The sequence below is a fragment of the Astyanax mexicanus genome, chromosome 10, assembly GCF_023375975.1.
Source record: "Astyanax mexicanus isolate ESR-SI-001 chromosome 10, AstMex3_surface, whole genome shotgun sequence".
Taxonomy (NCBI): Eukaryota; Metazoa; Chordata; class Actinopteri; order Characiformes; family Acestrorhamphidae; genus Astyanax; species Astyanax mexicanus.
Genome location: NC_064417.1, coordinates 17518228 through 17543834, shown reverse-complemented (window position 1 = coordinate 17543834; position 25607 = coordinate 17518228). Strand labels below are relative to the sequence as shown.

Sequence of the window (25607 nt, the reverse complement as noted above, 5' to 3'; positions counted from 1 at the left end):
TATCTCTAAACTAGACCTTTTAATCCTGATTCACGACCCTATTTTACCTTACAGCCATCCCATGGCGAAACAGTGTTTTAGAGATCATCAATCTAATGTTGTCAAATGCAAATTATTCCCATCACACTATACTGGTCACCTTTTCAGCCAACGCTGGTATCAAAGTCTCGTCCATCATGCTGCTTGGAAGAAAGACATCCTCAGCATACCAGTCATACATCAGGACCGACCAGAACTAATTCTGGATAGTCAGCAAGCTCTTTCATAGACCTTCTAGGTACGTTTCATCTTGTTTTTTCCTAAGAACACACTGGTGGTGAATGTACAATTAGCCTTAGATGTCTCATACGTCATTCTCAATATATATTCTTCAAAATTGAATTATAATCTTTCACTGGAACATTTCACTGACCCAGTTCAAGGGTCAGCCCATCACATATTTTTAAGCACAAGTTCACTCAATGTGTGCAATGTGAGTCATTAACAGCAGATTATTAGATGAGATTGTTGAGATAATATTATTATGAGATTGGGGAAGCAACTCACTACATGATTAATGTGTTTCTGAATACTTTCTTCCTTTTACTGCAGTAATAATTCATATGACCACCCTTACATATACTTGAGGAAGTATAATTTTAAAGACAGTGGGAGTAATGTATCCAGTAAAGACAAGATCAGAAGAATATGATCATGCTCTCAAAATCTTTTCATTACTTATTTCCCGATCTTAAATCATTTCAGCTGAGAGATAAACCAAAACTACGGTCTAGTTTAACCCCGAGCTGCAGTCCTGGGATCTGAACCCACAACCCTCCAGCTGCTTGCTCAAATCTCTTACTACTAGGCTGCCAGTCACCCAAACATTATGATACATATGAGCCAAATTGTTCTGCTTCCCAGACGAAACACTCTGGACAGGATGAATCAAATGTCCAAAACATTTTAATAAAGCCATTATAAAAAAGATATTTTTTAGAGGATTTTTTCTGGATTTGGACACACATTGGTAGTATATTAAGCAACATCCGGTCCTCTGCACTGAGATGAAACAGATTTGACATATTTCTGAGAAGAACTTTGAATGAGACAGCCAGCCTACATCTGTTTAATCCTAGTTTTGAAAAAGACAAATGTCAACACAAGATTTATTGCCTTCAGGACACTGATTTTCGGATACATTTTCAACAGAGATGAAGCCAGCTTGGATATGAGCAAATAAATCCTCAAAAACAATAGAATCATCAACATCTGATGTTTCCCAAATACTGTACACACCAAATGCTCTGACTTTGGTTGTTTTTTTGGGCTCGGCTGCTCTATAAGCTTTTGAAAATGTGCATTGTCTTCCCAGCACGGAGTCCGCTTCATGTGACCAGTGTAATGAATCAATCACTTAATGAAAACACATGCAATCATGGGACAAGTTATGGCTTGAATTAAGAAGGATTGTTTGGGTCTGATTTCACAGAATCGTGTGCACCAATGAGCATTCAGCATGTAAGGCTTAAACATACTCTAAGTAATCAGCAGACACTGAGCTTTTAGCAGTGGAGGCTACAAGACAGAGTGAAAAGTGTTGAACTAGGTCTAGACCATTAATCACCACAGAGTGAGGCCCGTACGGAAAATTGCATGTTTGTTGAACTTTTGCCAAAGGAGCAAACTTTAGCCTGTGATTAGGGTAATCTGCTCTCTTGGGGGTGTAAATGTCACAGATCCAAATCCTTTAGGAAACTGAGATTAAGTGGTTTAAATGTCATAAATCTTTTATTTGATGAATGGCCCCAGAGCTAAATGATAGGCCACTTTTGAAAAAGTTTATGTTTGGCAGCTTTTCTTTTGTAAGATAAAAATGTCCTCTAAGTATCAGAGGATAAAGGCAGACAAAGGACTCCGCTGAACTGAATACTTATGTAGTTATTGCATAAAGTACATCAAAATTAGATGAATGTTCTCAGCAGTGGAGGGGAAGAAAGAAAAAAAAAAGTAACAGGATATTGCATCTTGAAAATATTGCACATTAAGTGCAGCTGCTAAAAAGTGCAGTCAACCAAGGTCCAAAAACCCACGTTTCAAGGTTGCATGGAATTGAGTAAAATAGCAGCTCAGGTCTAAAAGAGTCTGTTTTTGAGTTTGTCATGTCTGTTCTTTATTTCATGGACCTGTTGGTTCTTCCAGAGGACAACAATGCTAGGGCACAAAAAGCTATAAAAGTTTTCAATTGAAGGAAGTAGTCAGTGTAACTGGTATAATTATGGCCAGTTTTAAGGGTTGTAGGTTCAATATTCTCCGTGGTCTGTGGGGCGCCTTGTGTGTTCTCTCATGTTCATGAGGGTTTTCACCACTTACTCCGGTTTCCTCCCACCAACCATGTGTGTTTTTGGAAGGTGGAGTGTGAGTGTGGAGAATGATTGAATAGTTGTTCTGTAGTCCTGCCTTGCGCCCAATGATACTGGTTTGGCTCCAAAGCCTCTGCAGACCCTGATCAGGAAGAAAATGTATGGAAGGTCCTCCATTTCCAATCAAATCTGAAAAATGCGTACAAGCTACTATAAATAGTCACGTGGTTTGAATCTATTTTCTAAATGTTGACATTTCTGCTTGTTTACAGAGAAATGTTCACAGTGATGGTGAATAAAACTTGACCTCCAAGGTGTTCAGTGCATCTAAAATCTATCTTATACTTAATAAAGATCATACATTGTTTTTGAATGAAATGGATATAAATGGAATGAAATGGAAATAAGTAAGCTATGTGATGTCTGAGACACTGATATACATGTTATCTTCAGTATGATTTGGATGTTTAAAAAGTGAAAAATGCAGCACAAACAAAGAAGCAAACAAGCATTTACTTGGACATTTATTTGATATTTTTATTTATTATTTATTTGAGAGTCTGAACTTAATATATTTAATGTTTTGTCTGGTAAACTTCATTTCATTTGTTAATATGCAACCATTTCAGCATTTCAGGCTTGTAAAACATCCCAAAAAACCCTGGCCAGTAAAGCATTTTTAGTCTTTTAATCCCTTTACAGAATGTTTAAAATAAGAGGAGTGATGAAATTCAGGTGTTATTTAAACCCATTATTTCTGTAAACATGTGTTAAGATGTGTAACATGGTCATCGTTGTCAAATTCTCCACAGTCTGTTTTACAGACAGCTCAGCACAGCAGGCACATATCTGGATTTAAACACATCTTCTTTTTAATAAAGATATGTAAAGTCATTTTCACGTGTTTTTTTTCAGCTGTTGTTGAATGGCAGTTCTTGATGCAGTGCCGTTTAACTTAGTATATGTACAATTAAAACAGCTGAAGAGAGTAACATAACAGTTTTGGGATTTTGGTTGTGTTTATGCAGAATTTTCTCTTGAAGGAGGGACAACAGTGTTTAAGAGAAAAATACAGAATGCCATAGTAAGGCTCCTTTAACTATGGAGAAATTTTAAACTGGTGGCATTTTCCTTAAAATACCTAAAAGGTTTGACTCCTGAAAAGCAAGTCATAATATTACAATAAGGGTATAAAACATGTTTGATTCAGTGTTCTTTGAAACAGACCTGCATATTCTTTAGTAGATTGTCATTGTGAGTCAACAAAGGCGGCATTGCTTGTTTTCTTATAAGTGTCCCCCCATGTTTGATGGGCCGTGTACTTTTTGAGAACTGGCTACAATTCAAATGGGAGCCAAAAGTAATGAATAAAGGCATAAAAAATACATCAGGTTGGGGAGGGGCAGCAAGGCTAGATCCAAACTGCTTGCCTTTTGTTCTTTTCAGTAACGTGTTATCCTGCACAAATAAACACATAGCAAAATTAAAAAGCTCTTAAAACTAAGTTGTGTATAACCTCTTCACTAAAACAATAGTACAGTGATTCCTAAAGGGAATATAGTTATTGTATTGATCAAGTAACTAGTTAATAATCAAAACAGGTGCTGGGTACGACTTTATTCCTTCTTTCCATGTATGTAAATATTTGTTGGTATATTACCAGTGTTTTCTTTGCAACAAACCAAGTAAAACTATTTGAGGCCCTAGCCAAAGGTCCCGTCACCCCCACTAATTTATGAAGCTTGTCGGGAGAAAAAGAACTATCAATTTACAGCAGATCACCCAACAGCTGTCTTTCATTTTAGCTTGTCTCTCTGGCTCAGTGGAGTAGCACTTAAGTCTTAGCTACATCTTTTTATGATCATCTGTCTGCTGGCTTGGCTTAGTCTCAGGTTGTTTTTCAACAAATGTCTGCTTGGTTTCATCCACCTTTGCTCTCTCTCTCTCACTGTCTTTTCCTAAAGCATTACATACTGGCTTTTGGTGGTATCCTGGCCATTCCTCTTATCCTCGCCGAGCCGCTGTGCATTAAGGACAACAATGCAGCCAAGGGCCAGCTAATCTCCACCATCTTCTTCGTTTCGGGCATTTGCACACTGTTGCAAACCACCATTGGAACCAGGTAGCATACTTTTTTTTGTTCACAGTAAAGGAATTTGCACAAAGGTTGTGTCAAAATTAAGATAATACCATATGTTGCATTTGATTATGAAAATATGAGTTTCAGAAGAATTCTTAGGAGCCAACACAAGATCAATCTCAAGTTTACACTCCTAACCACCATTTAATATAGAACCAAGGCGTCAAACCTCTATTACAGAACAATTAAGAGACCAAAATGACAATTTCCTTTATTTTTTCTATCTTAATAGGAGAATGTTATATGGAATTATTTTTATAGCAAATATGAACAGGAATTTAGAGCATTTATTTGCAGAAAATTAGTAATTGTGGAAATAATCAAAAAGTGATTTATGACCTTAAATAATGCTAAGAAAACAAGTTAATATTCATTTAGAAACAATACTAATGTTTGAAGAGTTTAAAAACCCATATTTGCTGGAATAACCCTGATTTTTAATCACAGCGTTCATTTGTCTTGGCCTGATTTCCACCAGTCTTTCAGCTGCTTTTGGTGACCTTATGCCACACCCGGCACAAAAATTTAAGGAGTTCAGCTTTGTTTGATGGCTTTTGATCATCCATCTTCCTCTTGATTCTATTCCAGAGGTTTTCAATGGGTTTCAGGTTGGCCTGGCTTTGCTATGACACTGTCTTGATCTATTGGTCCTTCATCCACCCCTTGATTGACCTGGCTGTGTGGCATGGAGCATTGTCCTGCTGGGGGAAAACAGTCCTCAGAGTTGGGAAACATTGCCAGAGCAAGTTTTCTTCCAGAATAATCTTGCACGTGTCAAATATCTGCTAATTATAGACTAGATTACAAATGATAGAACAGTGAGGATTCAGATAAAATGATCTACTAAAGAAGAAAGTGATGTTGCATTATCAAACATGCTTCTTTACTTCTTAAAGATTTTTACCTAAATAACATAATTTTAATAATAAAAGGTAATATATGCAGTCCTGATTTCTGCAAAACAGTCAAGGCCTCCAGTACCAGATCCAGCAAAGGAGCCCCACAAAATTGTGGATCCTCCAGCGTGCTTAACTGTAGGTAGGAGGTTCTTTTCTTCATATGCTTTAAACAAACTGTTAGGGTGCATTACCAAAAAGCTTTATTTCCGTTTCATCTGTCCACAAAACATTTTCCCAAAAGAATTGTGGTTTGTCCCTTTACTCTTTTGCAAACATGAGACTTTCCTATTTGTGTCTTTTCTTCAGCAGTGTTTTTTTCTTTGGCCCTCACCCATAAAGCTCTGCTTTACTATCCGTACCAACCACTGAAGACGTCTCTTTAATTTTCCTCCACATCCTCTGAGATTCTTGACAGTTTTTAATAACATTGCAGACTGTTGAAAAAGGGATACCAAGGAGATTACCTTTTACCCATTGGAGGTCTCGTTTTTGCTTACAGCACTGATGATGTCCTCACAAAGCTTCTTTGTCTTCAATATCATGGCATTATTCTGACAATTTATTATAGGAGATTTTCATTGTTGTGTATCATTTGCTCTTTTGTATGAAACACACGTTCTCTATAGATAAACTCTTACAGTTCATTCACTTTTTCCAGGAGAAATTCAAAATTATTATACTTAAACTTCATAAGTACCAATAATAGTGAGCAGGACTGTATAGTAAATATACCATTTAGAAGTGTCTAATTTACAGATTTTTACTGATCTTAACCTATTTAGCAGAAAGTGCCATTTTGTCCACCTATTGACAAGGCCTAGTTTAGTTTATCTATTAAATAATGTTGATTAAATCTATGGAGAAATGTTATACCTACCAAACCATATGTAGACAAAATTTTCATCTCTATAGGCAAACAAGAAAATCAGCATTAAAAAGATGTTTTGTTTTACCGTAGTAGCTGTGCAGAATGTTTCAGTACAATGGTCCAGTTGCGCTGTCTTTTTATTTTGACTGTGTCTTCCGAAGAAATGTCCAGGTACATTAGAGGTCCTGCTTCATGTCATCATTTCCACTGTAATTTAAAGCCCAAGGTGTAACATTTATCACTAACAATCAATACAAGAGTGACCTCTGCTCTCTGCCCCAGATTGCCAATCCTACAAGGAGGAACTTTCACCTTTATCACACCAACACTGGCCATCCTGTCTCTGCCTAAATGGAGGTGTCCTGAGATGGGCCAAACCGCAGTCCTCAATACTACAGCAGCATCTGCATCGCTTACAGATCCTGAGGAGGCTTGGAAAGTGCGCATGCGTGAGGTACTGCCTGCAAATTCCAATTACATACACATGTCTCTGATTTCACCATATTCACATTACGTCATCAGGAAAAGCTGCTTATTTTGTGGCCCATCATCAGTCAGAAGTTTACCTACACTCATCATTAACATGAATGCCATGAAAGCAGTGGGATTTTAATTCTTTTTCTGGGGCAGAATAAGTGACCATATACATTTTGTTTTAAATATTAAATTGTTGGATTCAACAACATACAATACAATGAAACCATCCAAAGATCTGAAAAGGATCATCAGGTCAGGTCTACCATTACCTGGAAGCTGCTGGAACTCCAGGGGCTACCAACCATGCTCTGAAAATTAACACTTTTAAGCTAAACAGGTTTTCATCTAGCCATATTAATACGGATGAAATGAATGCAGCAGAGATAGATTTGTTTCTGAACATCCCTCCATCAAGACAACTTTCTCACCTTCTCCACCTTATCCCCAACATCCTTCCAAAGAACACAGTTCCACTGCTCAATGTTGGGGGCTATATACCCATCTAATCCATACCTGGCATTAGGCATTGTACCAATATCTTCATATTTATCTGCGCCAGAGAGTCATATTCTAATGGCAATACTGCAGGGACTAGAGAAGCTGTATGAATGTTTCAGAAAACTACCTCAGACTGTTATCCTGTGCAACAAATTCATGTTTCTAAATGAAAGTTGAACATTTAATAACTGTTTAGGTCAGGTAATCCTGAAAATATCTTACTTAAATTCTTTCTGATAAGTTAGATAGCTTTATTTAACAACTGACACACACAAAGCTTCTGAACACATTTAGAAGCTTTTATTCCTTTAAACCCCTGAAAGAATCGTTGTTTTAGGAACATACTAAAAGACATTCTATCATTGAAACAATAAAACAAACGGAAGTGAATTAAATTACATTCATTGAATAAAGTGTCATATCATTAATAGTTTGTTATTGGACTAGCTGTTATCTATTTAGCTGAGGCATCTCTTATCAACTGTAATAAGAGACACTTTTTGTCTTGAGTTAAGAAATTGTTTAAATCAACAAATGGGATTTTGGACTACACTCTTCCAGTCACTAAAACATTAACTGTTGACCTTTCAGCTGACAGTTATCACCTTACTTTTAATCTTATCGCCTTGAATCACTGAATGCTGTGATTATATTGCTTTCAAATATGATAATAAACATTACTTGAAATGCAATAATTATAATAAATTATTATGTTAATATTTTTATACATTACACAGTAAATGCTAATACCTGATCCAACATGTAAATAGTGTATATATATATATATATATATATATCTTTGTGTCTTTTTGTTGCAGATCCAGGGGGCCATCCTGGTGGCGTCGGTGGTGCAGGTTGTGCTTGGGCTGTCTGGATTGGTGGGCCTGGTGTTGAAGTTCATAGGTCCACTTGCAATCGCACCCACCATCAGCCTGATCGGGCTCGCACTCTTCAAAGAGGCCGGCCAGAAGTCAGGAGCGCACTGGGGCATTTCGGCTCTGTGAGTCACTTATCCAGTTAACAGTTAACTGAAGCAGTAATGAGTCAGCTTAGCTAAAGCAGAGAAGAAAGGGCTGGAGGGCAGCATTCATGTGAAATAGCTTACTCAAGTTGTTTTTGCACTTTAAAATTAATCAGCTTTTGTCTTGAAAAAAGTCAACGTTAAGACACAGATTAATGTGTTCCAGTAAATTAATATTTGATGTCCTGTGAACTCAGTATTAAGGCAGTGAGATCGCACAGCAAGGAATTATGTCTCGGTAAGGAAAAGCTTCTTAAATCTAGTCCAATACTTTATATGAAATACTTTTCTTTATGAGAATATTACACAAATATTATGAGGGATAAAGAGAGCAAGTACAGGTGGTGTTGTAGACCCACTCAGTGTGCACTCACGAAAACAACATCCATACATTTTTAAGATTAAGCTTAGATTCACTACAACTTATAAATGACCTTGTGAATAGAGTGGGTACCAGTGCCAGAATTACAACATCAACACCAGCAAAATCTGGAGAATTACACAGTATGCCCAAATATTTGTGGATACATTCTAATGAATGCCTTTATCAAAAGATACACACATTGCTGCCACAGAATAGTTTTGCCAATAGAATAGGACTTTCTGGAGCAGATAAACCCAAACCTGTGTTTTCAGCTAGCTATATGAATAAAGATGAGATGGATGCAGCAGAGATGGATTTGTTTGGCCACAGTAACCAGAGTTTTTGTTACTGTGGTTCATCATGCAGCATGGAGGTTTGGAGCTGTGCTGGAATGATGGTGCTCCATCCAGCACTAGGTACTAAACAATTAGTTTACCATGGCAACTGCATGATAACACTTTCGTAACCACCTAGCAACATATTAGCAACACCAGAGCAACCTCCTTTTGACCCTTTAGCAACATCATAGCAACCACCTTGGATACCACTGCACCCACCTGGTAACACCTTACCAAACAGGTAGCAACGCCATAGCTAGCACCTGGCATCACCATACAACCCAAACATCTTAGCAACCACCAGGGAAAGCATAAAAACCACGTACACTTCTGTCTGCCTTTCTCTCCTTTTCCATATAGTTAATGATGTATACCTAAAGTGATTGTGATAGTGTGTTTTTCTTGTGTCCTTTATTCCTCTATGGATTCACATTTATCAGTGCTAGGGATTTAATTAGTTACAGTGTAAGCTGAACCTGTAAAACCTGTAAAAGTTTTGACAAGGTAATTCAGAGTGGTTTGAAAATACCTTATTCTACAGATACTACACAAAGCAAACAACGCCTCATATATACAGGGGTTGGACAATAAAACTGAAACACCTGTTTTTAGACCACAATAATTTATTGTCCCGACGGACAGTTCTGCAAGTCTTTAGGAAGCTGTCTGAAAGGGATGTTCAGGTGCTAACCCGATTGTATCCGGGTTAGCAACTGAACATCCCTTTCAGACAGCTTCCTCTTACAGGGTCCACAGTTAATCCTGTTGGATGTGTTTGGTCCTTCTCAGTAGTATGCTGAAATTACCCTGAATACCGTGGCTCTTGATACATCACAAAGACTTGCTCTCTTGGTCACAGATGCGCCAGAAAGACGTGCACCAACAATTTGTCCTCTTTTGAACTCTGATATGTTACTCATAATGTTGTGTGCTGCAATATTTAGAGCAGAACTGTGCTCTTACCCTGATAATTGAACCTTCACACTCTGCTCTTACTGGTGCAATGTGCAATTAATGAAGATTGGCCACCAGTAAAATGACAGGTGTTACAGTTTCATTGTCCAACCTTTGTGTGTGTATATATATATATGCAAATTAACAGTAAAACGTAACAAGGATTTCTCATTTTTAACTAAATATGTTACATCCTGAGCCAAGCTGAATTAAAAAAAAAGTGTAGTTCCAGATTTCTCCTGAATGCCCCCAGGCAACATGTGTATATGTTCAGTTCCGTCAGCAGCTCACCTGATTTACAAAATTTACCAAATCAGTTGTTGATATGATGAGAACTAGAAATAACTCTATTAAACTCAGTGATGTTACAGCTCTGCGTTTTGTAAAATTGCTGTTTGTATTTATTGTAATGCTGTTGTCTTACAGAGCTAATAAACACTTGCTTCACAAAGTTAGTTTCTTTACAATGTCCCATTTCACTATAAACCACTCTGAACTACTTTGTCAACCATTGAATTAAGCAGCAAATCAGTGAAAATTACCCTTAAAGGGTAAATGCAAGTTAATCTATTCAAGAACATTAGAGTACGGCTTGAGGGCGGCCTGCTGCCAACAAATGGCTGTTGAGTTTACCAAGCTGCATTCTGTAAAGCAACATTGTTCATCTTAAAACATGTGGCAACAGAACAAGAGACAGATAGGATGACTTCCTGTACTTCCAGTCTGGCTTGTTTCAGTACCCAGCTCTAAGCAAATGTTTAAAGGTGAATCACAGAGCAGATCTGAGACACTCTGAGACACAGCATGTAGCTGATCTGTAGCAGCACTGATTTTGCTGAGCTGAGGCAGAGGAAAAACTGCTGCAGAGCAACATTTATGCTAGTAAAACAGATTTTCTTGTTGCCTTTTTGCTTTAATTTTTGGAGTGAACGTAATAATAAGGTAACCAGGTCACACAGCCAAAAATTCTATTGTCACACAGTTAAAAAATTATAAACTATGAACTGCTACTACTAAAGGTCTAATTACTGTTTGAACAACATATTTTACACTATATCACTAATACAATCTGATAAAAATCTCATAAACAGAGCTAAAAAGGCACATACAAATATTTTTTTGGCTTGCTATAGCTACTCCACCTGCACATATCTCCACATGTGTCTGCAGATACCTGGTCAGTTACTGGCTTTAGTTTCCTTGCTCACAGAGGTGCAGGTCTTTTCCATATACACTGTCACAGTAACCACCGCGGTAACAGGGTCACGTTAGCATAGCGACTCTTAACTGTCTGGAAGAGGCTTGCTGCTTGTCTCAGTAAACTCATTAATCTTGGCTGTGTATAACTGCTGTAGGCTTTCATTAGTGTGCTTGGTGTATGTTTACATTTTGGAAGCAAAAATAAAATGATCCAAGACTGTTCCATATCAGTTATGGGGATTGGAAATAGCTCATTTTTAATTAGTTACAGAGACTTGCAAATCTCCTGAAAGACTACTTACTAATTATATCTCCTTTAAAGTAACAACTCATTGATTAATGCTCATATCAACAGATTAGCTGAAACCTCCTTTATGCTACCTACAGATCTAAATCAACACACTCCAGTATTTATGAATAGATATCAATTACACCACATGCTATAGGTAGCAACCTTAAAATCGTGATCTTCAGCATCATCCAAATACTAGAAAAGCTAAAACACAAAACATACTATATCATGTAGTAATCTTATTACCTCAAATGTTTAGAGGAGAAAACATCACTCTTTTGTTGTTTTGTTTTTATTCTACAACCGTACTTCTGGTGATATGTCATTCAGAATGATAGTGCACACATTCTTGGTTCACTGTATGTTGTGTCCCACCTCCTCGTAATTTTTTCAAATTTTTCAAAATTTTCAAATTAATACAAATTAATTTTTATTATTAATGAACACTGTGTTCTTCTTTAGGAGTTAATAGAAACACATGGTAACCCAATACTAATGACTGAGGAGTGACTGCAGATCAGTGACAGTATTATAAAGTGACCTTAAAGTGACAGTCCTTAAGTTTTTTTTTTTTTGGCCCAACCACCACCCCCCGTCTTCGGAGGACAATTAATACTTTATTTTTATTTATTTATTTTATTTATTATTATTATTATTATTATTATTATTATTATTTTATATATATATATATATTTTGTGTGGATAAAGTTGTGGGAGTTCAGGGTTGGAAGGATCGGAGTGTGAGGTACAGGAGGGGGGTACAAGAAGAAGAAAAAGAAAAGAGAAAAAAAAAACTAAACAAAAAACAAACAAACAAACAAACAAAAAAAATAATAAAATAAAATAAACATAAAATAAACAAACATACATACATACACATACTCACATATCTAACTATACATATGCTTATACATATACACACATACATAAATATACATACATATTAATACATACACATAAATACATACACACACGCACAGTTACTTCTATTCTATTGTTTTTTGCAAAAATATGTCATGTGTTACGGATTATGTCATGAAATGCCTACCACAATGGAGGCAAGAAACCGCCACCATGCCCCTGCGATCCAGAGGCAGATAGGGAAGAACCCAGTGGACCCAGACCATCCACAGCCCATTAGGAGCCCAGAAGACCCGCGGCCACACATCCCGATGGTAACCATGTGCACACCCCAGATGAGGACGGAGGAGACTCCAGACGAAGCCCCCATGGCAAAGAGCAAGAGTCCAGAGAGCCAAAGGAAGCGAGCAGCCCACCCCCCCGGCAGGCCAGCACCCCCTGCACGAGCCGAGCATGCGGCCCCCGAGATCCCAAGCACCCGGGAACAGCCCGACACCCGGCAGGCCCCCCCCGCCACGCCAAGGGGGCCCAAGCCACCCCCAGGCCACGGCCACCAAGGGGGCGGGCCAGAGACCACATTAGGGCATCCGGCCACGCACCCAGGGACCCACGGACGCCCACCCCCCCCAGGAACGGCAGTGACGATCGGCGGAGAGCAGCGTGGAGCGGTAGGGAGGGCAAAAACCCGCCCTCCGCAACCATGTCCCACAGGTGTCCATGCTCAGTCAGCCCCAAACCCAGGACCAACTGTTCACATTCACACACCCGTCACACATACATCCGTCACACATACACCCGTCGCACATGTGCACATTCACTCACAGACCAGTCACACACACACCAGTCACGCACACCAGTCACACACACAGAACATACATAAACACCTAATGCGCGCATGCGGGCACCAGTACAGAGCCAGCGGCAACCTAGGGAAGCAGCCAACCCGGCCCCGAACAACCACCCGACCCACACCCCAGGCAGGGTGCACGAAACCAGGGTGTGAGAAGACCTGACCCCCCTCCTCCCCCCACCCAGCATGTTGCAGTGATATGAATGTGTATAATGAGAAGAATGAATGAAAGCTACAGTGCTATTAAAATTGGAGGGACAGCTGTAATATGAGAACTGAATAACAGCACCCAACCACACTGCCCCCCCAAAGGCCCTCAATGTCTAAAATGCGAAATAAAATTGAGGAGCAGGGAGCACCTGCCCCCCAAAACCCTATGTGTAATATGATGTGTGTAAGCTGTATGATGAGTTTGTATGTGTAATGCGATGTTAGACTGAGTAGGAGTCGGGGAAGGGCCAGGAAAGGACCGAGGGGCAGAGGACTACCCCCCGGAGGAAGAGAGCCAACTACTGCTGGCTCACTAGGCACCCAGTTCCATACACCCAACCGCAGTACAGGGAAGGCAAGTCCAGGGTGTAGAGCGGCTACGGCCCCAGGACACCGCCGCTCTGCAAGACAGCGCCCCCATCCCCCCACACTGCAGTACAACATAAATACACACCCCACTCACATACAAAAGACAACAGATATTACACACACGCACACACACACACACACACACACACACATTTACAATAAACATCCCACTCTTTCTCATACTATTTTGAATAGATAAATTAAGTATTATAAATCTGCCTTCTGGGTCTGATATAGTATTTCTGATGGTGAAGTTTAACTTTTTGTTAATCAATATAGCTACACCTCTTTGTTTGGAGTTATAACAGGCTGAGTATGTGTGAGGAAACTGTGGAAAGGAGAATGTTTGCGCAGATGTTTTAGATACATGTGTCTCCTGTAGAAACACAATGTCAGCCTTTAAATCATTTAACCGATGGGCAATTTTTACCCTCTTTTCCCCTGAACCAGCTCCACGTACATTCCATGAGACAAACCTCAGCATGCTCATATTTGAGTTACCTGGGAAAGTCACGTGTGCTCACTAACGGTGTGTGTGTGTGTGCTCTCGCATGTAACCTGTATGACTGTGTGCTCGTGTGGTAAACATGTTGGGTGCAAAAAAACAAAAAAAAAAACAATGAGTGCTTAACATGGTAACAGTCTGCTATACTGATTGACCCGGCATTAATAAGTTATAAACAGACATATCTAATGAGCTTTTAGCAGAGAAGGAGTGAAAGAGTCAGAACAGACGTGTTTGTATACAGATCACCTGGTCAGTACAGCCATGGCGTGGTTTTCTGGTCGCGGTGAAGCTGTCCGTTCACGTAGAGTTTATCCACTGCGATGACAGCCCGAGAACCTTCCTGGATGTATTTTTTTCGGATAGGGAACAGAACTTTGCGTCGCTCCAGGATTTCTTTGGGAAACTGGTCGTTAACGCTGAAGTCCGTTCCCCTCAGCTCTCGCCCGTGGCTCTTCACCAGTTCCTTCTGTTTGAAGTGTTCAAACTTAGCCACGATGGGTCTGGATCGGTGTCCTCCGGGTCGTTTAGTTCCTATGCGGTGAACGCGAGCGAAGGTGATGGTCTTCACGGTGTCCTCTGGAAGCTTCAGGTAAGTCTGTATGAACTCCTTCACTGTTGTCTCCGGGTTTTCCTCTTGCTTCTCTGGTAATCCAGAAAACACGAGGTTGTCTCTCATGCCGCGGGCCTGGAGCTCAAGACGGTCTCTTTTATTTTTTTATTTTCCTCTGAGAGCTGGGTCATTCCCTTAGTGAGGGAGTTCACCGACTCTCTGAGGGCAGTGTTTTCCGCAGCGACTGTTTCCACCTGCTGCTGGCTGAACTCCACAGACTCCCGCAATGCCTGAAACTCCTTATGGAGAATTTCCAGAATGGAAAGGCGAGCGTCGAAACTGGACAGCTTCTTATCAATGGACTCCAGAATATCCACCATATCGCTGGAGTGAGAAGTAGCCCCAGGAGAATCTTCAGGGCGACTCCTCTTGGCGGACGGAGCTCCTTTTTTACCTGAGGGAGTCGGCGTTTTGTCTGGCTTCCCCATGACAACTCGCTCGAAACACTCGTCAATAAAAGTTTGCAGACTGTCCAGGTCCTCTTCGCCGTCCTCCAGTGCGCTTCAGGTAGTTATTATCTAACTAATATAAACTTTATAGCCTTTAAAGCTGTCTAAATCTAAGCTGGCTAAGTAATCTATACAGCTAGTGTTTAGCAATCACTGCCTCGCTGCCTTGCTCAATACTGCCGAGATTCGCGTTAAGGTCTCGCGTTACCTCAGCATCTCAGCCTCATCTCCAGATGCTTTTTTGTTGAGAATGTATAATTGCATCAAGAATGCTAAAAAGGTCTTTTAAACCATGTGAGTGCTGCAGTTCTTTTTTTCCCATTTTCTCTCCAATTTACACGGCCAATTAGCCAACCCACTCACTAGAACTCCCCCTATCACTAGTAATGCCCCAACACACCAGGAGGGTGAAGACTAGCAGATGCTTCCTCTGATACAAGTGAAGTCAGCCACCGCTACTTTTCGAGCTGCTGCTGATGCAGCATTACCAAGCAGCCAGTGCGAATGTGGTGATTTTAGTGAGGGCTGTGTTGCGCTCTCTTTTATCTCGCCAGCTCTCTTAGTTATAATTCTGTGATACTTTGGTTTAGCGATACATAAATGAACAGAGAAGGACTAATTTTTCTGTTCTGATATCTCCTTGTTAGCAGCAGCTCTTGTATCAGTACTATTAGCAGCACAGTGGATGCTCAGGTAACCAGCAAAATCTGTTATAGCCAGAAAGTCCCGGGACCTATCAGACACCCAGTTTTTAAAAGCAACATTTAAAATGTTGCAGTAATGGTCAAAGAAGAACACTGATGCCATTAAATATAATATTTTGCCCCACAATATTTTGAACACTACTACTTTCAATAAAAAATAAAAAAAAAAGATTGTTACTTATATATTATATTATATTATATATATATATATATATATATATATATATATATATATATATATATATATATATATATATTTATAAATGCTTTTTTTACGTTATTTATAATTATTCAATAATGTTAATTTACACGTGCACATAAGCCTCTGTGTTTGTGCATGCGTGCATATGTGTGCATGTGAGTGTGCGTGCTTGTCTGTGCGTGTGTGTTAGTTAATGCATGTTTGTGTCTGATCATACACATGAATTTTTGTGCACACTAATGCATGTGTTTAAGGGAGGGGTGGGAGGTTTAGGAGGCCCATCACTGAGCTCCATTTATCTGATTTCCGATGCTCTATTATGTCTAACAGTCCACTGTTTACTTAGCGTGGTTTGCATGTGTGCAGAAGCGAGATTTTCCCTTTATAATCATAAACATGCACAAGCGTGTTTTGTGGCTGGTTTTTAGCTAGACCCTAATGTCATCAAACCCACTCATGTCCTCTGAGCAATTAAACACTTTACATAACTGATGATCTGCATTTAACTGATGCATTCAAGTGCATCTGTTTTCTAATGAGTGGCATGTTTTTTATTGTTTTTTTTTTTACAATATTGCAGACAATTGTCTTTATTTTAAGTCTATTTGTTTATTGGTTTAACATCAGGACATTTTTTATGAGAGGGTGTATTAAAGAGAGAAAACCTTTTAATGCATGTTTGGTCTTTTGTCCACAGGACGGTGTGTCTCATTTTTCTGTTCTCCCAGTATTTGAGCAAGGTCAACGTGCCTCTTATTGCTTACAAGGACAAGAAATGGAAGGTCTTTCGCTACCCCCTGTTTAAGCTCTTTTCGGTAAGGAGCATGTTCCATTTCTTAATTCTGATTGAGTTTTTTTTTGACTATTTTTGGAATCTGTGGTTTCCAGTTTGAGTTCAGACCATGCAGGAGTAGAAAGTACTTACTGAAGTGTAATTGCAGTACAGGCCTCAGCACTGTCAGACTCAATCATGTGTGGACGATCAATATTGTTGACAGAAATAGGATAGTTTGGGTTCCACTGTCAGCAGATGAAGCCATTTAAACAGTAAATATGATCAGCACATAAAAGACATTGCATGTCGTACAGCATTGTTTTTTTAGTTGCACACTACCAGAGAAAAAAGGCTGATTAAAAAAAAACTCTCAGGAATTTTTTCACAGTGGCTTCATAACTGAACCCGTCTGTCAGGCTTCATAGAAGCTTTCGCTGCTCTCTGTCGACTCTTTTCTGGACTTTTGTTTGCATAAGAAATGTCGAAAAGTCTTGCACACCCGAGGTCATTTACTTGCGCTGTGCATGCCACGGTTTACATGTTAAAGATTACATTACAAAGACTAATGTTTCGCTAATGTTTTGGTTTGGACTGCAGGGCAACATACGAAAGGCTTCATTCCTCGTGTAAAAAGAGGTAATTTGCAAGTAAATAGGCACAGATTTCACAACTCTGTAGATCTCTAAAATCACTATCTGGGGATAGGGAAAAGGACAGAAAGTTCTTGTTAACTCCTTCAGATGCAAAGCAGGTAAAGGAATGCAGACAGATGGTCCTGTTTTGGCTGATGTTTTAGCCTTTTTGGCAGGCCCTGTTTGGGATGTGTGGAGCCTGGCTGGTCTGCTTCCTCCTGACGTATTTTAACGCTCTCCCCACTTCACCGGATGAGTACGGCTACAAGGCCAGGACAGACCTGAACCTGGAGGCAGTTAGCAGTGCTGCTTGGTTCCTCATGCCCTATCCAGGTGGGTGTTTACATTGGCAGATGTTCATGTCCAATTTTCTACCATACTTCACAGCTTGTGTGTAACTGAAGAGAATACAATACTCTTTAATATTATTCATGAAAGAAGGAAGCGTATTCTATTACCCAAAAAAAATATCAAGCAGAATTAATCTGGCAACCCGACTGGAACTTCTGAAAGGTGCGCGTGGGAAACAGCGTCGCGCAAAGAGAAATAAAGCAGTGTTTCTCACTATACAATTACATACTCACAGTATATAACAAACGCAAAATAAACTCCCTCAAATTCAGTATGCAAATTAAGTAAACTTGCCAAAAAAAAAAATAGAAAGCCCTAAGAAAAGGATTCAGCATATATAGCTAGTGTTACACTCTGAGCAAAGATTCTTAGTCTGCTTGCTAACTGAAGCCGGATGAACATGATGAATTGCATTCAATAATCCATATACACAATTTAAAATAACTTGCTAGCCGACATCAATTACTAGCAACATAAAACCTGTGTCTGAACTTGGCTAGTAGGAGCTAATGTTGTAAAGTTAGTTAATGGTAGTGTTGTGGGCCATGAGTACAGGGTATGTAAATGTTGGGTATTGTGGGTAAATGTAGGGTGTGTTGGCTCAGCCCAGGTATTAGTTTAAGCAGACTGTGTTTGTCTATTGTTGGGACTTGAATGAAGATGAAGATTAGAAAACATTTAGTGACTAATTCATGCAGAAACCCAAGTAATCCCAAAGGGTTCACATACTTTTTCTTGCCACTGTATGTACCTGGGGCCTTCTGACATCCTTTAACGTTTTCAAAGCATTGGCCTCTAGGGGGTGCTATACCAGAAAATCAAGCATATTTAATTGAATATGTAACCTGGCCATATATTTTTTGTTCTTTTTTATGCATTGCTGTAGCCTTACACATTCACGTTTGCAGCTTTAACAAAAGTTTATTGTTTTTCTTCAGTGGCTCATTGTGTAAAATTTTATTTTTGACTTGGTCCTTTTTTACCAATAATTTTAAAGCTGGTCTTGTCAAAATCAGAAGATTCTGTAGGTAAATAATGATCAGAAAATGTTCACTTTTTAACCATTTGTGGCACAATCACGTTGGTCAGATGGGTCTTGGCAGGGTTTTTCGAAGTGACCTTGCGAGAATTCATTAACTTTTTGTCCTATTAAGGCATATATCTATGGACACTAGGATGTTGAATATAGCCAAAGTTGTGCATTTGACCTCATTGGACCCTGTAAATTGCTGGTTGTGGCTATATTTTACAAATATATTTATTTTTTTCTTTGTATTTTCTATTTGAATGTTTTCCCCTGACTCTAATTCTTAACTCATTCTGTCTACATGGTGGTTATGCCTTTACTTCTATCAGTACACTGTTCCTGACCAATAAAAGAGCTAATTTTCCTGTATGCACCTAGATCTCTCTGAGAAATAAATATGATTAGACAGTTTTTTACTAAGCACATGTAATCCTTTTTCAAAATGAGTATAAAAAGTGCGGTAGACATTTTGGAGATTTTAAAAACAATCATCATTCAACTGAATATAAATACACACAACTATAGATAAAACTAATTGTTTGTTTGTGCACACCATTCTAATAAACACATTCAGCTACTAACACAGAGTTGCTAACACTCTCTAGTCTACTCTCTAATCTCTGTAGAGAAGCACTATTAATAAGATAGGACTATATCGGATAGTGTTTAAAATGAATATTGTGTTGGAAAATGTGGGCGGTCAGCCTAAAACGACAGACTGAGTGTTTACAATGAACCTGCATTACCATCTTCCTGTTCCAGCATTCCTCAGCAATAAAGTCTGACCTGCCCAGGAGCAGTCTTGTGAAGCTTCTTTGTATTATGGGTACTGATTAAATTAAATCACTGGTATCAATAAAGCAGGCTGTAAAAAGAACAGTGACCCATGTGACCTCTTTATGTAGGACATACTACTCTAATATGATGCTCCTGTCTTTGCCAAACCCAATTATTCTGGGTCAAAGCAATAAAATGCTGTTCACACAAAGGTGCCTCATGTGACTCACTTTTTCATAACCGATGCGTGCGACAGCTCCGGTCTGGCACAAAATCCAGGTACATTTTTTAACACTTCAGTGGAAAAATTTTTCCTGTCTTCCAGTGTCATCAAAACATTTCCTGCTTATTTACACAGCTTTAATACGATAACTGTTCTCTTTTCAGCTTGCCCACACACGCTAGCCTTGATAAATGAATTTGTGTTCACTTGCTAGTTTCTCACTCACTTCACACACAAAGGTGTGTATTTTTCTCCTCAAACGTCTAAGAACACAATAAGTGAGCTTTCTTTCAATCAGTCCTACCATCTAAAATGAATGATGTTATCAATTGTGTAAGAATGCAAAACAATCCATTAGTGAGTTCTCAGGAATAGAGAAATTGGAGAAATTGAATCCCTCTGAACTAGAGGGACTTGCTTGAGGGACACTTACACCCGTGAGAGGTTTTAGGTTACACAGCAAATTTGCCAGTGTCAAATCTACACAATTCCTTCCTGGAGCCAGGAATGTTCTTATAACTTTCTCTGTCAGATTGGACTGTCTTGAAAAAATAATGCTTTGAGTTCAGGTGAAATAGATAAAATAAAAAAAACATAATTCCTGTTAAAGGAATTAAAACAGCAGTTTATTGTATTTTTCATTCATGAGCAGCTACCCACAAATATAAATGTTTTTATTCTATGTGTGCCACATGGCTAATGTCACCAAACATATCTAAAAAAAAATCTAAATATACTGTTCCAAATGAAGTGCTGTAAACATAGTCAGTCTGCCATTGTGCAATCAGTGAGCTTAAATCATTTGCATATTAGCCCCAGAGCTTGTTGAGAAGTTATCTCAGTTGTGTTTCGTGGTTTCTGACACGGTATAACACACTGTCATCTATAAACATGGACTGGTGTTATTGTTAAAATATATCAGTTAGATTTTTTTATATCTTTATAGACAATAGTTTCTATCAACGGATCTTAGAGTTCCTTTCTTCTTAAATCACTTATACAGTTTTCAAAAAAACTCTGGCATTCACTAATGTAAACTTTTTGTAAGAACTTTTCTTAAAAAATACATTTAAGTTAAAAAAATCTATTGGTAAATGAGACCAAATGTTTCCAAAAAAGCATACTTTTATTGATTCACTATTTATTAGGTTATTTCTTTAAAGTATGTAAATTAAAATTTTAGTTAGTTTTAGTTAGTTTTAGTTTTAAAAAGTGCCTATAAAAGTTGAATGAAAAACTCTGTATTGACCTAGGCACCTAGTAGTTTATAATATTATGTTTAATTTTACTGCACTCCCCTGTAATTTCACTCTAAATAGCTGCTATTTCTGTTTGATTGGGATCAGCATCTGTGACAATAGACACATTTGTGAAGGCTGCATATATTACTCTAAGATCTAACATTAATGCTGCCATCACAGAAGCGTGCTGGTACATCTCTATACCATCTCATTCTCTGGCTTTAGAATTAGTCACTAAAACATTGTGATATAGTACATTTTGTCTTTGGTTTTGATTACATCAAAGTAAGATCTGGCATATTGATTCATTTGAAAACAATACACATTTCCCCTGTGTGAAGGTCCATGCCAAATACCTCCCACTCCACCCACGTGGCTCATGAGCGGCATCTGGGCTAAATGATGAATCATGTGGATTAGATTTTACATTGAATTATTCCTTTTGGTTTCAGATTACATCGCTGTAAATGAAACACAGAAGATGAAAATAATAGAAATAAAAATAAAAGAATGGGCATAATGCATTGTTTAAATGTGTGTTTTGGTCAGGTTTGAAGAATCGACACAAGACAAACAATTTATTTACAAAACATGCATCAGATCATGTTCTCTTGTTTCTCCAGTAAACTAACTCATGTGATAATGTTATAACTGTTTTCTCCATCTCTTCTCCTAGGACAATGGGGTCTACCCACAGTGAGCTTCTCCTCTGTTCTGGGCATGGTGGCAGGGGTGCTGGCATCCACCATGGAGTCCATCGGCGATTACTACGCCTGCGCCCGGCTCTCTGGCGCTCCCCCTCCACCCAGACACGCCATTAACCGCGGCATTGCCGTGGAGGGACTGGGATGCATCCTGGCAGCCCTGTGGGGCAGCGGCAATGGAACGACGTCATACAGCCAGAACGTCGCAGCCCTGGGCATCACCAGGGTAGGTGTGATGTTACATTAGGACACATCCTATTCAGTAATTTCATGGGTTTACACAGAAAGACACAGGAGAATGTTACTGCTGTTGTTTGATGGTTGACTCATATTCATGAACATGTTGCCAACATAAACGCCTGAGGGGGCATAGCAGGAGATAACCACCCACTCTTGTTGTGTGTTAAAAAATGTATGTGGTTCAATTCTTACAGGCTTACTGAACAATGTCACAGAGTTCCCAAACAGGTGCGTGGGAAATGTGATCCAGTACCCTAAGGGTAAATCAACAGGGGAAAGTATACTGTCGTGACAAGAGTAATCTCTTACCAGAGCCTCGGAATGAGGCTGAGATGTTGTACCCTGGTTAAAAATGAGAAGGAAGACATTTTTACAGTGCTATTAATACTATGGTGGTGGGTCACAAAGGCTTACAATTAAATAATCTTCCGTCTATCACAATGTCCTGGAACACGGCCTAAACCAGGGCCAGCAGCTGTAGACAGAGCAAGGTAGTTGCTTGGGGCCTCCACAACATAGCTCTGCATCAGTGACAGGAATAAAACAGCTTCCAATTTCTGATTGAATACCTTGTTTTGCTGCCAGTTGGCTGTTATGAAAAACTATTGGTCTTGCTGGGATGGCACCACCTCTACACATAGTTACAAATACAAAATGTAGTTATACAGTCAACAGTTAAACATATATCATGTGATTAACAGAGATTTTTTTAAATATATTTTGACTCGCCCTGTGAGCATCAGAGAGCTCTTATAATCTTGCTTTAACAACCAAGAGCAAACTAAACCAACAATTCTCATAAGAAATCAGTTCTAATAATCATCTGAGGCTAATGTGGACACTGCATTCTGACTGAAGGTAATAGTTTATTAAGTAATAATTAATATAGTGGTTTCCTAACTTTTTTTTTTCACAAGAAAATTGCATATTACATAACTGATCATTTACAAAAAAAAATCTATTTTTTTATTTCTGTAGTTTTATTAGACTCATAAAAAATGTAAAGTCATGTCAACATGTTAAAAAGAAAGGTTACAATGGGGTGTTCTATTTTATGTAAAAGGGAAGTTTTCCACTAGTAAATACAACTTTGTTGGTCAATAAAATTCATATGACAAGATTGGTATTTCCCAGTTAAAGCTTTGTTAACACTTATTTTACATTTGTTACATTGTACTTTGTATTTGTTTTTCTGCCCCAACCACACAGTCACACACTTACTATTTAAACAGCGTAGAACAATTTAAAATACTGAATTTTATGGCACATTTGATAATGGCTGGCATCCACTCTGTGTTCCAGGTTGGAAGCAGACTAGTACTTCAGACAGCTGGCCTCCTCATGGTCATCCTGGGACTTTTCGGGAAGTTCAGCGCCGTCTTTATCACCATCCCAGACCCAGTGATTGGAGGCATGTTCCTAGTCATGTTTGGAATGATTGCCGCAGTGGGAATATCAAACTTGCAGGTAAATTAAGTTGTGTGAGGCAACACCTTTGGCAAACGTGGCATTGCGGCCTCTGAGTTGTTCTCTTTCTATTTGTATCTTCACAAATTCTTTCAGGGAAGAGAAGCATTTATGGATTTGGGTCTTAGATGAGCACAACAAAGATCTGCCTCAGGTTTTGGAATCTCATATTTGTTTGTTTGGGATTTGTTTGGATTTTAATGCATTGGATGAGTCAATGCTTTTCCTAATCATCCCATCATCTCCATAACTCCTGGGCAAGTTCTGTAAGAGTGACCTGGACGTATAATTACAAAGAGGTGTTTAGAGTCACATTATTTATATTTTTGGCAGTGAGCTATGAGAAGAAACAGCACCTGAAGCATGTGCCGTTCTCCTTGAGGTATGCTTTGCATTCCTGAATGAGCCTACAATCTTGCGGGTGGGATAAACTCCACTTCTGCCAAAAGACTTATACAGTAACTCTGTAACTTTTGTCTTAGAAACATAATAAACACACCCAGAGACTCCTTAAATAGTCTTAAATTGTCATATTACAGTCTTTATGTCAAATTTGTCCAAGATCAGCAGGAGCAGAGGTGTGCAAAGACAATTAGGGTACCCCATTGAATAGCCTTAGAGTAGCACTTTGGGAACTAATTATATTAGATGTGTATTTTTCAACAATGTCAAGGCATGTCAGACCACCTCAAAAGTGTTCAAAAGGCTCAGACTCCAGAGGGTTAGCGGGCTTAAAAAATAAGGCTGGCATTTTAAAAGAGATTGATGTTAAAGATCAGGCAGCGCTTCCTGGGTTCTCCATCTCTATTTTACAGTGAAGTCGATTAAGCAAATTTGATCAAGAATTTTGGATGTTTATTTGTTCTGTCATGAAAGATCATGTCATAGCAAGTCTGATTGTTGATTATGACACATTAAACGTTCAGGCTCTGATTGTCACTGCAGAACAGGTTTTGTGCAGGTAAAAAAATAATGTCTCTGCATGTTTATGTTGTCTAGAATGAAAATACGATGGTATGATACCTTGAGATCAGATAACGCTCGAGACAGGACAGCCTTATTTTCAGAATTCCAAAGTTGCGAGTCAGATTTCAGCATTCAGTGTGCTGTGCATATTAGAAATTGTTAACCTACTACTTGTTAACCTAATACTTTATCACAAAAGAAGCATTGATAGTATTTGATAGTGCTACCATAGGTTGACATAAATACAGTAAAGCATTGTTATCTGATATAAATATCTCAAAAATAAAAGAATATGAACTGTTTGGGATTACTTGGATTTCTGCATAAATTGGTCATTAAATGTGTTCTGATCTTCATCTAAGTCACAGCAATAGACAAACACAGTCTGCTTAAACTAATACCACACACAAAATATATATATATGTTTGCATGTTTTTTTTTACACAACATGTTAAAATTCACAATCAGGGGTGGAAAAAGTATGTGAACCTCTAGGCTAATGATTTTTCTAAGAGCTAATTGAAGCCAGAATTTGATGAGATTGGATGTGTTGGTTAAAAAACACACACCAGTTTTGAGTTTGCTGTTCTTAAGAAGCATTGCTTGATGTGAAACTTGCCTCACACAAAAGAGATCTCAAAAGACCTATGTTTAAGTATTGATGACTTGCATGAAGCTGGAAAATTAAAAAAAAAAAAAGTATGTCTAAAAGTGCACGGTAAGACAGACAATCTTCAAATGAAGAAAGTTCAGCACTGTTGCTACTCTCTCTAAGACTGCAAGAGCACAGTGCAGAACGATCAATGAGGTGAGGAAGAATCCTAGAGTGTCAGCTGAAGACTTACAGAAATCTCTGGCACATGCTAAAAAATGTATTGACAAATCAAAGGAAAACATTAAACAAGAATGGAGTTGATGGGAGGACCATCAACACCATGGAGGAAGCCACTGCTATCCAAAAATTGCTCCAGAGCAGTACTGGCTAAATATACTGTGGACAGATGAAATCAAAATTAAGTTGTTTGGAAGGAACACACAAGACATTTTG

At 38.7% G+C, this 25607-nt stretch overlaps 1 protein-coding gene across 1 annotated transcript in view; it reads left to right on the top strand.

Annotated features, from left to right (window-relative positions):
• si:dkey-106n21.1 (solute carrier family 23 member 2) overlaps positions 1–25607 on the top strand; it is a 58656-nt gene that overhangs the window by 17996 nt on the left and 15053 nt on the right. The window contains exons 3-9 of the mRNA XM_022683569.2: positions 4307–4464; positions 6532–6703; positions 8043–8224; positions 16854–16971; positions 17740–17896; positions 21859–22112; positions 23429–23593. Coding sequence (XP_022539290.2) covers positions 4307–4464; positions 6532–6703; positions 8043–8224; positions 16854–16971; positions 17740–17896; positions 21859–22112; positions 23429–23593 — 1206 coding nt within the window. The remainder of the gene's footprint in view (positions 1–4306; positions 4465–6531; positions 6704–8042; positions 8225–16853; positions 16972–17739; positions 17897–21858; positions 22113–23428; positions 23594–25607) is intronic.